Here is a 13,584-nt window from a genome sequence, read left to right as displayed (position 1 = left end):
GCATGTTTTTAGGCCTTATGATTGTGAAGATACACTTGAAAATGTGTGAGTGATGCCTGACAAAGCCTCAGATGCCAGAAGGGTGGCTTAACAAGCATAAATTTGCCTTAGGTCATGGAGATGGTTTCGTACTTGTGTTCCAAACATGATTCCAGTTAGGGCAAAACTCTGGTTTGTCTCTAGCTAAGTTCTGCTCAGAGTAAACCTATTGAAATTAATGGACATGTTAGTCATACTTCAGTGGGTCTACTCTGGGTAGGACTAGCATTGGATGCAACCCTCTGTCTCTTACCTGTAGGATTAACACGGTGCAGAATGTCCATTTAAAAAGAATGAATGAAATAATAATAAGTACAGAGTCGACACACAGCCCTATATTTAACCAGACAGAGAGAAAGGGAGGCTCTTGCCTACAAGAAGGTCATTTGCAAGCTCAAAGCACGTCTGAGCCAGAGGGCAAAAAATACCTCCTCCTAAGATGTGCCTTTTGCCCTGCAGCAAGGACAAACAGGGGAGGTCTGTGGCTGGAACTGACTGTGCGCTGGCCCTCCGAACTCTTTTCCGTGGGAGTTGGGGGGAAATAAAAGGGGATGGTTTCCAAGGGTGGCGTGAAAAGGATGCTTCAAACCTTCCAATGCCTCATTCTCCCTCCCTCCCTTTCCTGGGTCCTTGCAGCCACCACCTACACAGCTGCCGACATCCAGAGGGCCCTTCTGAAGCAGATCAAAGCCTCCAAGAAGAAAACCATCCTCGTGAAAAGGCCCCAGCAGGAGAACATCAAATTCATGGACTTTGGTGAGTTCCTCCCCCAGGCCAATCCTCATCTGCATTCCCCCCTCCTGCCTTTACCTTCCCTCTCTGCCTGGGTCGTGCTTTTTTCCCTTTCAAAAGATGTCTCCACTTGGCTGCTTTCATGCCCGGAGCCTATCAAAAAGTGCCTACTGGCATATTGTGTCCCCCCCCCCCTTCCTTTCCACTTTCGTTTTGAAACACAGGTAAGTTTCTGTGCTGTTGAGTTGTGAGCCGCAGAGATTCATCTGGACTCCCCTGTGTGTGGGGATGGGTGGGGTGAGATCTGCCTTTTTCCAGCCTCAAAGCCCTCCTTGGTTCCTTTTGGAAAGACGGGAGCTTTACCACAGTTAATGAGCATGAGATCTCCCCCGCACTTTTGATCCTCTGCTGTGTCCCCAGCAAAAGCGCGGAGGAACAATGTTCGCATTGCAATTGATGGGCTCTCTTAATGCAGAAAGAAGTGCTTGATGTGTAAAAAGCACCCTTTGCAATCTGAGAGCTGGGACTGTTTCAGGTGTGACGATACCTGCAGATTGCAAGATGCATTTTTGAGCACGAATGCTCAGGTCCAGGTGTGGCGACAAGGGTTGGCAAACAGCCTGATGCCGTTCCTGCTTTGTGTCGAACACCCCTCCCCCCCCCCAAAAAGAAAATCAGAGTCAGCAAAAGAGAATTTTTGCTTTTCCTCGCCCAAGTTGAGATCATTCATGTGGCCTTTCTTGGAGGTCTCTGAATGCTTGGTGCTAGCAATGTATAGCAACATAGAAAGCAATCTTATCTGGAGTCAGACCATTGCTCCCTTCAACTCAGCATTGCCTGCGCTGACTTGGTACTGTCTCCCCCGGAGTTCAGGCAGGGATCTCTCCCAGCCCTACATGGAGATGCCAGGGATTGAACTTGGGACCTTCTGCATTCAAAGCAAGTGCTCTACCACTGAGCCACAGCCTTTTGAGAGCCAGTGTGGTGTTGAGAGCCAGTGTGTAGTGGTTAAGAGTTGTAGACTCGTAATCTGGGGAACCGGGTTCGTGTCTCCGCTCCTCCACATGCAGCTGCTGGGTGACCTTGGGCTAGTCACACTTCTCTGAAGTCTCTCAGCCCCACTCACCTCACAGAGTGTTTGTTGTGGGGGAGGAAGGGAAAGGAGAATGTTAGCCGCTTTGAGACTCCTTCGGGTAGTGATAAAGTGGGATATCAAATCCAAACTCTCCTTCTTTCCCCAGAAGAAAGGGACTTCTTTAAACAGTGCCCCCAAAACTCACTTCTCCTTTATTGGCTTCCACTAGACTGGATCCCCCAGCTTTTCACCACCACGACCACCACCACGACAGCCAGCACCATGGCACCGGCTGCCGCCACCACCCGCCACTTCACCACCACCGCTGTTCCCCGGGCCCTGTACCCAGGGAGGTCCAATGGTAAAGCAACCGGGGCAGTCACCACCAAAAGACCTGTCACCACCGCTCCAGCCACCACCGCCAGGAAGAAGCCCATGCGCCTGACCCCAACCCCAAAGAAGCCGGCCCGGCCCTGCGATTCCCACCCCTGCCTGCACGGCGGCACCTGTGAGGATGATGGCCGGGAATTCACCTGCAGTTGCCCGGCTGGAAAAGGAGGGGCAGTTTGTGAAAAATGTAAGTGTCTTGGTGAGGTGGTACTGTGTTTGTTGGGGGGGGGGGGACACACACAGCGGAGCCCTTTTAAAATAGCCTAGCAGATATGTTTGCCTGCAGTATGTGATTATGCAAAAAAAAGGAGTGGTACCAGGTTTGAAACAAATTGACTGCCCAAAGCTAGTGAGAAGTACAGTGGTACCTCAGGTTAAGTACTTAATTCGTTCTGGAGGTCTGTTCTTAACCTGAAACTGTTCTTAACCTGAAGCACCGCTTTAGCTAATGGAGCCTCCTTCTGCTGCCGCACTGCTGGAGCCTGATTTCTGTTCTTATCCTGAAGCAAAGTTCTTAACCCGAGGTACTATTTCTGGGTTAGCGGAGTGTGTAACCTGAAGCATATGTAACCCGAGGTACCACTGTAGCAGAGGATAAGCCTCACACCTCTGTTTGCCCAGGGAGCAGGCCAGCATTTTGAAAACGTCTTTTGTCTCAGCACAGCAAGGCAAGTGAATCTGCAAGTCTCAAGGGCATTTGCTATAGCCTTGTCAGTTGCAGATCATTGCAGCGCCCTTGCTTGAATTGAAATGGGATGCTTTCTATCTCAAATATCAAAGACTCCAGATATATAATAAGGTTTTTGCGCTGTTTCTTTTCTCCCATTCTGCTTGCCTTTTTTTAATAATAAAAAAAAACGCTTCACCTTTTACACTCTACCATCTCTGCCTGCCCTCTGCAGCGATCAGGTACTTCATCCCCAGTTTTGGAGGAAAATCCTACCTGGCCTTCAAAATGATGAAGGCGTACCACACCGTGCGCATTGCCATGGAGTTCCGGGCTTCTGACCTCAGCGGGCTGCTCTTGTACAATGGGCAGAACCGCGGCAAGGATTTCATCTCCCTGGCGCTGGTCAACGGCTTTGTGGAGCTCAGGTGAGTGGGCTTTGTTGTGGCTCAGGAACCACGCCAGCTGCAGGAACAGAGGGGAGGCTGAGAGAGACAACTTATCAGAAGAGCCCCGGCTGTGCCAGAGCAAAGCCCCACCTAGTCCAGCATTTCCCAGAGTGCTCAGCAACAGACCTATAGCAGGTGTGGGGAACCTCAGGCCTGGGGGCAGTATGGTCCTCTCCATGTAGCCCTTGGAGAGTTTGGAGCTGGGGGCATCTAAACATCAATCAGGGTGCACTGGGACACCTTAAAGTGTGTCCTTCCTCAATCTGGGCATCTTCCCAGGTGGCGGTGTCAAGAATTGGTGGGAAGTGCTATATCATACAGTAGAGGGTACCAACCTTTCATGACCCAAGGGCCACATTTGTCCTAGATCAATTCTCTGAGGGCTGTCAAACAGCAGTGGGGGGGGGGCACTTCATACAACACATATGCACACTTACCTGATTTGATCCATGCAAATCAGCTGCAGAGAAGAGTTGGATGCTGAGCTTGGTGGGGGGTGGGGCTGCATCCATTGCTAGTCCTACTCAGAGTAGACCCATTGAAAGTTATGGACATGACTAACTCAGGTCTGTTAATTTCAATGGGCCTACTCTCGAGTGAAACTTGGTTGGATACAACGCTTTTTCTTTTCTTGTCTTTGTGCCACTGCCACCCAAATTGATAGGCCATAAAAGTCCGCCTGAAGGACCGGATCAGGCCTCTTGGGCAGAGGGTTAGCCACCCGATTTGCATAGGGTTTGTCCACCAACCACCACATTGAACTCTGTAGGTGGCAGAGTCTTCTTCCCAGGAAGTCTCACTTCTTCCCACATTGGTTCCGAGAGGTCGGTGGTAGAATATAGCCCCCTGATTCAGCGTGGGATGCAAAAAGGCTGCTGCTAAAGTATTCCCCATGTTATCCTCTGTGCTCTCATTCTCTCAAAAACTCTGCATCCTTTTGTGCCTTCCCTTCTCCAGCAGCATTGGTTAAAGTAAAACTCTCCCCTCCCCTCCACTCCTTTGCTTGCTCTTTTCCAGGTTCAACACGGGCTCTGGGACAGGCATCATCACCAGCAGAGTGCCCGTCGAGCCTGGCAGATGGCACCAGCTGGTTGTCAACCGCAATCGAAGGAACGGCATGCTCTCCGTGGACGGGGAGCCACATGTCAACGGTGAGAGCCCCAGCGGCACGGATGGGCTGAATCTCGACACGGATCTCTTTGTTGGAGGAGCCCCAGAAGATCAAATAGCAGCGTAAGTAGTGGGTGTGCAGGTGTGGAATCTTCCTAATTTGTTTGCAGGGTTTTTCTAGAACCCCATGACAAGTAGAGGTTGAATGCTTTTGTCTTTGTGGGAAAAAGCGCTAATTAAAAAGAAAGAAACTCCCTGCATGTAGAAAAGTAGTGCAGCAGGAGGGAGAGGTGGTTTAGAGCCCTTCTCTCCAACATGCTATTTTAGTAATTGCTACTGCTGCTGCTGCTGCTGCTGCTGTTGTTGTTAATTAAATTTGTATTCCACCCTTCATCCGTAGATCTCACGGTGGTTCACAACTTAAAATTACAATATAAAAAACACAAAATACATAACAAAAGTAAGAACAAAAACAAAACCACCCCTCCAATAATTGGACGAGCAATCAAAATCAGTCAATCCTGGTTTCCTTATATACCTCACTTCCTGAGTCTCATTCTGCACTGTTTATACCTAGAAGATACATCAATATTCCATAACAATGGCGCTGGTTATAAAAATGGATCATCAAAACTGGCAGAACTGCAGGAACAAACGATTCAAATAAGCAACTCAACAAGGGCTGACGTTCTAAGAACAATGCCTTATAGAAGAACTAACAATGATAGAATGATGACACCCGCGAAGAGCAAGTCGCAATCTGCTTCTCCATGCTAGCAAAAAAAGGAGAAGATGCACAGCATCAGCAACAAAAACAAATACAGATTAAATTTCAATGTCAGTGTTAAGACAGGTGCAGTGACAACGTTAAAATGCACAGCTGAAAGCTGAAATTGAAAAACGGAATCTCTGATTTAGCCCACGTCCGGGAGGATGACTAGGACAGCTCACCATAATGCCAGACCAGGATTCTGCCACCTTATTCTGCTACACGTGTAGACCAGGATTTTAGGCTATAAGCATCTGAGATTGGCAGTAAGGGTATCCTGAGCAGACACTGAGGTCATACATTTAAAGCATTAGGATACCACTTCAAGCATCCATGGCTTTGCCCAAAGAAATCTGGGAGCTGTAATTCTTTGAAGATGCTGAAAGCTGGTAGGAGGCCCCTGTTCCACTCACAGTGCTACAATTCCCAGAGTTCTCTGGGAAGAGGCGTTGACTGTTAAGCTGCCCTGGGAATTGTTAAGAGCCTCTGAGATTGACTGTTGAACCTCTCTGAGTGCAAACCACTCGCCCCACTCTGAAAAAGAGCCTTAATAGTTATTTTTCTCCGAAATATAATGTATACACTGTCCAGCGAATCTTTCCCTGCAGCATAGGGAAGGGCCATTGCTTAGTGGGAGAGCAGGCGCTTTGCATGCAGAAGGTCCCAGGTTTGGAGCTGGGACCCTGGAGTGCCACTGCCAGTCCGTGCAGGCAGTACTGAGCTAGGTGGGCCAGTGCTCTGACTATGGTATAAGGCAGCTTCCTGTGAAACTCTGGAGAGCCACTGCCAGTCAGTGGAGACCAACCTTCCCCAGCCTGGTGTCCTCCCGATGTTTTGAACTACAACTCCCTTCAGCCCTCGCTAGCTGAGACCAATGGGAATTGTATTTCCGGGATGTGTGGACTGGGGAGCACCAGATTGGGGGAGGCTGCTGTAGACTTTCCTGAGCTAGTAATTCTTTTGTCCCTATAAGATGCCAGAGATTGACCCTGGACCTTCCAGAGTTATAGCATGTGCCTTGGTCCCTCCCCCACATATCCCTCCTGGACATGGGATTTCACTGTGGCTGCCCTTCCAGCATTGCCCATCCAGCCACCCCTCCTGAACTTCGGCCTTGTTCTTCTGCCTTCCTCTCAGGGTGGCAGAGCGCACATCAGTCACAACTGGCCTGAAGGGCTGCATCCGCCTGCTGGACGTCAACAACCAGATGTACGACCTGAGGGAGAAGGGCAGCGACGTGCTGTACGGCAGCGGAGTGGGCGAGTGTGGCAACAACCCCTGCCACCCCAACCCCTGCCACCACGGCGGCCTCTGCCACGTCAAAGAGGCGGAGATGTTCCACTGCGAGTGCCTCAACGGTTACACAGGTTGGCCTAGCAGGGTGTGGAACGGGAAGGGAGTTGCCTGGACCCTTTTGCCTCTCATAGGCTCGTTTTCTTTGTGCAAGGTGTGGTGGGGAGGGTGACCTGAATCTTTCTGCTTGACATGATAGCTTTCCGGGTGCAGAGTTGTTACTTACCCACCCCGAGGCCCCAGAGCAGGTTGTGGCAATTAAAGCAGGGGTCAGCAGACTTTTTCAGCAGGGGGCTGGTCCACTGTCCCTCAGACCTTGTTGGGGGCCAGACTATATTTGGGGGGTGGATGAATGAATTCCTATGTCCCACAAATAACCCAGAAATGCATTTTAAATAAAAGGACACACTCTACTCATGTAAAAACACACTGATTTCCGGACCGTCCGCGGGCCAGATTTAGAAGGCGATTGGGCCAGATCCAGCCCCTGGGCCTTAGTTTGCCTACCCATAAATTAAAGCATGTTTAAAGCATCTTAACAATCACAAAAATAAGGCGGTTCTTAAAATATGTACCTCAATGTCGAAAGGCGAGGTAAAGATGTGTGGCTTCGGCATTCTACGAAAGGCGCGAGGTGCATCACTGTGGGAAGAGAGTTCCACAGCTTAGGGGCTGCCACAGAGAAGGCCCTATCCTGGGCCGCCACACTCACTGAGCCTCGGAGGGTGAAGGAACTACCATGAGGGCCTCCTCTGCTGATCTCAGCCTCGAGGAGGGTCTGTAGGGAAGGATGCCATCTTTCTGAGTTGCAGAGTGGTGAGGATGACAGCCGAAATCTTTCTCCCTCACATGCTGGCTTTCTATAAATGATGTTATATATTTGTACCCGAGAGAAAACCCCAAACCAGCTAACAGGAACATACCAGGATAAACACAATTGTATCGAAACAACACGGCTGCTGACTTAGCTGACCTTTCTCTCCTCTTCCTTCAGGGCCAACCTGTGCTGACGAGAGGAACCCCTGTGACCCCAACCCATGCCACATCTCTGCCACCTGCTTGGTGCTGCCAGAAGGAGGTGCCAAGTGTGAATGCCCCATGGGGCGGGAGGGAGAGTTCTGTCAGACGGGTAAGTGGTGCTTTGTCTGATACACATTGGTTGGTGTGGAGTGAAAAACACTGCAGGGCTGAGATATGGTTAGAGAGAGAACACTTTTAGATAGGCGTTTAACATAGGTCAAATTGGACAAATGCAATGAGATACAGGACCAATCAAACATAAAATTAACTTTGTTCAAGTGATTATTCCTTGGGTCACCTACATTTATGTGCGTTCCTCTTCCAGCATGCTAAAATCAGTATATATTTGACAAGCAACCTGTATATAATTTTTACAACATTTTGTGTGTTTCCACCTTGTTTCCACCCCCTCCCTATAACATTTATTAATGTTGCATCCAATGCCATCAGTCTCACAGTGGACCCAGTGAAATTAATAAACTTAGCTAACTTAGGACCCTTAATTTCAGTGGATCTATCCTGAGTGAAAGTTAGCTGGGTAAGAAGTGTGCATGCTGTTGAGTTGTCATGTATTAAAATATTCCAGATTCCAGTGAAAGCTTTGAAATTGTTTTGATACAACATTTAAAATGTTGCTGTATTATACCCACTTACCTGTCAGTGACTGCCCATGAACTCAATGGGAACTACTAATGTGCAGACATCGACAGGAGGTTCTGAAAGGCTGCAATCCTGAGTACACTTGCTAGGGAGTAGATCCCATTTAGTTGGGTTAAGTGTAGATACAGGATTTCCCTGTAAGTGCACTTGAATGAATTTCACTTTCCCACTTAATATTATAGTTCAACTACTTTCGACTACTGGCAAAAAAAAATTCAGATATTTATGCAAGCATGTGGCGTGCCTTGTTTGTTTTTGTTTGTTTGTTTGTTTACTAAATGTAAGTTAAATAAGCATGCTAAATCAGCATCAACTTAGGGCAGAAAATTTTGTGGTTCAAATTTCTTCAGAAAACCCACATTGTTGCTACTTACACTGGGGTGGGAGGCAGCAGTTGAGGCTGCAAGCCTTTACTCCAGGGATGGTGAACTTACAGCCCTCCAGGTGTTCTCTCAACAGCCCCGGCCAGCATGACCACTTACTTGGGTGTAAGCTTCATTGGGACTTACCCAGTGGGACTTAAATTTGGGTGGAGATGTATAGGATTGAGCTGTCAGCGTCCTCTCTCTCTGTCTGGGACCATCCCCGCTGGCCACTTAATCTGACGTTTCTGCTGTTTGTTCCCTCAATTTCCTCCTCTCCTTTAGTCACAGAGCTGGACCAGACAGTTCCCTTCCTGCCAGAATTTAATGGGTTCTCCTACCTAGAGCTGAACGGTCTCCAAGCCTTCGTGCCGGAGCTGCAGTAAGTTCTGTTCCCTCTGCTTTCTCACCTCCGCAAAAGTGATTCAGTTTAATGGGGCATACATATCACGGGAGCATTTGAAACTTGCCTTATACCAAGTAAGACCAGTGTATTGTCTACACTGACTGGCAGCCGCTCTCTGGGGTTTCACAGAGGGAGTCTTTCCCATCCCTCTCCAGAGATGTCAGGGTTTAAACTTGGCCTTGGCCTTGACCTCTCCTGCATGAAAAAAACTTTTTTTTTTGCTTCTGTTTAAAGTCACATCTCCACCCACCCACTCCAGCAGTATTCATAGGAAGCTGCCTCAGGCCGGGTCAGATTATTTGTCCGTTTTACCCAGTAATGACCAATAGCAGCAGCTGCCCAGGATCTCAAAGATCATAGGTAGAATATATTGGGACGTCGGAGGTGAGATATCAGTTGCTGTCTTATTCCCAACTGCTGTTTCTACACCTTAACCCTGAGTATTGCAAGAGAATTTGGCTGCATACAGATCATACATTTAAACCATGCCTCCTCCCGCAAGACTCATGAGAACTGTAGCTTAACCCTCACAGAACTGCAATTCACACCTCCCTTACCAAATGACATTTCCATGGATTCTTTGGTGGAAGCCATGTGCTTTAAACGTAAGGCATGTATTCAACCAAAGTCACTTGTGAGGTCTTCAGGGACACCTGGTAGGAACACAAGGACGTATTGTGGATGGTAAGCATTAGTGAGGCTCCTGCTACCCTTTTTTCTATGGGGAGAATGACTTGAAAGTTGAGACTTGGGTTTATGCTATTCCTCAGGGAGAAGATGGCCATGGAAGTCGTGTTCCTAGCGAAGAACCCCAGTGGCATGATCTTCTACAATGGGCAGAAGACAGACGGCAAAGGGGATTTCATCTCCCTGGCTCTTCATGATGGCTACCTGGAATATAGATATGACCTGGGCAAAGGAGCAGCTGTAATCAAGTACGATCAACTTCCTTCTGAGGGTAGGGGTAAGAGTGGGGGTGGAGAGAGATGTAGCAGTAGTAGTTGTTGTTGATTACCCACCCTTCATTCTGGGGCAAATTATAATAATTAAAACAAAATATTGAAAACAATCTAAAACAACATATAATCACAGAAATAAAGTGGGTCTTAAAAATATACACCTCAAATGTCAAAAGATGGACTAATGCAGGGCAGGTTTAGGTGAGGTTAACTCTGTGTTGTGTGTATTTGATCACATTGCGAAAATGTATTTATTTGTATATCATTACCTCGTAAGTGGTTTGCAGATAGAGAAATAGAGAGATGGAAAGATAGCGCTCTCTCGCTCTCTCTCTCTCTCTCTCTCTCACACACACCCACACCCACCCACACACACACACCGGTGTGTGTGTGTGTGTGTGTGTGTGAGAGAGAGAGAGAGAGAGAGAGACAGAACGGATATTTAAAAACACACCAAAATGAATTAAAAATCAACAGTAAGCAAAAAAGCGATTAAAACACATTCCATCATTCTACAGGTCTGGGTAGGCTTGCCTAAAACACAAAACAAACATGGAATCCCATGCTCATTCTTTCAGTGGTTGTTAACCCTGGGTTATAATATCCTCTAGGAGCAGAATCCTGTGCAGGTTTGCTTAAAAGTAAGTCTCACTGTAGTCGGAGGGGCTAACTCCAAGGCAAGTGTGCCTAGAACTGCGTCTTTAATCAGACCTGAGTAAACAAACTTTCTGTTCTCCTTTTTCTCCCCCCTTCCCCCCCCCCCGTCATACACTTGCCACATCCTTTCTAGGAGCAAGGAACCAATCCCGTTAAACACCTGGATCAGTGTATCACTAGAGAGGAACGCACGCAAAGGGGTGATGAGGATCAATAACGGCGAACGGATCATGGGAGAGTCTCCGGTAAGTGGGTGAGCCCTAAGCGTTGGTCCAATGAGCTGAAGTGGTTTGTGGCAGCCCCTCTGACTTGGCTGAGCAAATGGAGTCCAGCATCAAGAAGCCAGCAATCAGTGGTGTTCTCCCTTCGGCTCAGACGAGGGGCATAAGATTGTCCACACACAAATCAGTTTGGGGTTCCAAATGGTTACTAGAGGGACAGGGAACCTGTGGCCCCTCCAGATGGTGTTGCCCTGGCCCAGTGGTCAGGGATGATGGGAGCTGCAGTCTGGCAACATCTGGGTTCCCTGTCCCTAGCTTTAGAAGACATCAAAGAATTGTTCTATCCTGATATGTCTGGACTCCAGCTTCCAACAGCCCTGGTCAGCAAGGCCAGTGGTCAGGGATGATGGGAGTCATAGACCTGCAACCTCTGTTTTTAACACATTGGGGTTGTTTGCTGTGAAGAAGCAGACCCCAACATCTAGCCCAGCATTCTGTCTCCAACAGCATCCAGCTAGAAATTGTCACAAGCAGGAGACGATGGCAACAGCACTTCAACATTTCCTCCCTACTGTATTCTTATTTAGACGTGAACAAGGTGGCTTCATAGCTGTCACAATCTATAGATCACTCCTCCATGAATTTGTTTGATCCCTCCTTTGAAGCTAGCTAAACCAGTGGTCATTATCAGCACATGGCATAAGTAAATTACATCATGAGAGGGGACATTTTCTCTTGCCCATCCGTAATCTACTGACTGTTCATTTCACTGCTTGACTCCTGACGTCTGGTGAGAGAACCTGTGAACCAATCATAAATATATAAAACTGAATCATGTCCTGCCACTTCCCATCTTCACTCAATCCCTCCCCAAAATTGTAAGTTTTCCATGTAAGAAAGATCCTCTCATGCTTTCATCATTTTGGTCGCCTCCTTTATGCCACCTGCACTCAATCTCAATTTTCTCCCTACGCATCTGAAATCACTAGTACTGTTTGCATCGTTCCGTCCAGCTAAGTATTTCCAGCTGTCTGGCATACCCACTCCGCATACTAAGCACATGCCCTAGAACCTTCCCAGAATCCTCTGCGGTACGCAAGAAGAATTTGTAATGAAAAAGGTCCCCTGTACATAAGGTGGTTTTTGTCGTTGTTAAACAGACCAAGGTATACACCCTGCCCATTTCTACTTTCAAAACACCAGCCTTTGACCCCTGTCTCCAAGCTTAGCCTAGTTATCTGAAACACAATGGTTTCTCCCTACCCTTCCTTTTAATTCTGGGAAGGAAACACACCTCAGAAAGGGGAAGCTGCAGAATAAATCTGTGCAGAACAGCAAACCGATAGGCCTGTGGCTTGTGTCTGATCTTTTACACATGCTCCTTTTTCTCCTCTTCCCAGCTTTAAAGCTTCCTTTTTGAAAGAGCTGCTGCCTCGTGTCTTATCAGAGCTGCACCTGCTTCTTCCCTGTGCCCCCTGCTCTGATCTGTACCTTTTACTCTACCAACGGCCCGCTAACCAGGGGACAGGGTTGCCGCTTGTATCTTGTGTGACTCTTTTCTGCCTGGTGATGTTATTGCACTGATCTTTTCTTTTGTCTCTTTCTCTCTCCGTCTTTCTTTTTGATTTTTGTTTGTGTTTCTTCCTTCTCCCCCACCCACCCCTTTCTCCTCCCTGCTGTCTGGATTTCAGAAATCCCGTAAGGTAAAGATAAGTATGACGGTCCTCATTACCATCTCACCCGACACTGGCTCATCCCTCCGCCCAAACCCTGTCGCTCTCTTCACTTCTCCATCCAGCCGCCAGTAATTTATCATCGCCTGCCTGCCTGTTCCATCTTACAAAAATCACCTGTTGGTTTTTCATTTTGCTAGAATAGCTTCTTCTTCTCCTCCTCCTCCTCCTCGCTTTTTTATTTTTAAGGCGTCATTAAGTTCATTAACTATTTTGTTTGTTTCTTTCTCCTCTCCACTCACCCCCTCACCCTACATTTCCCCCAGAAAGTTTGGCCATTTCTCCATTTTTTAATATTATTGTGCATTAGATTTAGCCTTTTTAACGCAACCAGAGGTGGCTTTGATGCCATGACTCGCAACGGGGACAGTAGGAACCTGGAAGGAAAGGGCTGGGGGGTGGGTGCCTTTCACCTGTGGCTTCATGCCAGAGTTTCCTGGGAAGAGGAATTGATTGCCAAACCACTGTGGGAGGGGAATTGAGATCTGGCTTGGAGGAGAGTTCCGGGGGCCAGGTAGGAGCCACATTTGGCCTCCAGGCCTGAGGTTGCCCAGCTCTGGTTCTTGCTTCCTTCTCTGTCCCAGGACAGAGAGGGACATGAGTTACAACCTGGGTCTTCTCCTTTCTCACTGTGTGTTTTTCTTTCCCCTTCTCCCCACCCATCCAGCTTCCTCACACCTCCCTTAACCTGAAAGAACCCCTCTACGTTGGGGGAGCACCCGACTTCAGCAAACTCGCCCGTGCTGCGGCTATTTCCACCAGCTTTGATGGCGCCATCCAGAGGGTGAGGCATATATGATCTCTGTCAGTCAGTAGTGCTCCTCAAAGGAGATCAGGGCTACGTAGTTTGTGTTTGCGGCCACTTGTGCTGTGTGTGCTTCATTTAATAAGATATTATTGTACCTCACAGATAAGGAAACCTTTTTTTGAGCCCTAGGGCCACAACTTTCATAGGTCCACATGCCAGAGGCAAAAGTGGATGGAGCAATGAATGTAATTTATGTGTTCAGGAAGCTAGTTTCTACCCACATTCAGACACATC

General features: G+C 48.0%; 1 protein-coding gene across 4 annotated transcripts in view; it reads left to right on the top strand.

Moving 5' to 3' along the window:
- The window catches only part of AGRN (agrin), a 244,839-nt gene that overhangs the window by 214,610 nt on the left and 16,645 nt on the right, over positions 1-13,584 (top strand). For all 4 annotated transcript variants that reach the window (XM_081015949.1, XM_081015950.1, XM_081015951.1 and 1 more), the window contains 10 exons: positions 676-795; positions 2,076-2,423; positions 3,139-3,331; positions 4,370-4,585; positions 6,369-6,598; positions 7,519-7,653; positions 8,852-8,948; positions 9,743-9,907; positions 10,722-10,833; positions 13,210-13,326. In XM_081015949.1, coding sequence (XP_080872075.1) covers positions 676-795; positions 2,076-2,423; positions 3,139-3,331; positions 4,370-4,585; positions 6,369-6,598; positions 7,519-7,653; positions 8,852-8,948; positions 9,743-9,907; positions 10,722-10,833; positions 13,210-13,326 — 1,733 coding nt within the window. The remainder of the gene's footprint in view (positions 1-675; positions 796-2,075; positions 2,424-3,138; positions 3,332-4,369; positions 4,586-6,368; positions 6,599-7,518; positions 7,654-8,851; positions 8,949-9,742; positions 9,908-10,721; positions 10,834-13,209; positions 13,327-13,584) is intronic.

The sequence above is a fragment of the Podarcis pityusensis genome, assembly GCF_964106645.2.
Source record: "Podarcis pityusensis genome assembly, chromosome: 8".
Lineage (NCBI taxonomy): Eukaryota > Metazoa > Chordata > Lepidosauria > Squamata > Lacertidae > Podarcis > Podarcis pityusensis.
Note: the sequence above shows the minus strand (reverse complement) of the source record. Positions and strands in the feature narration are given on the sequence as shown.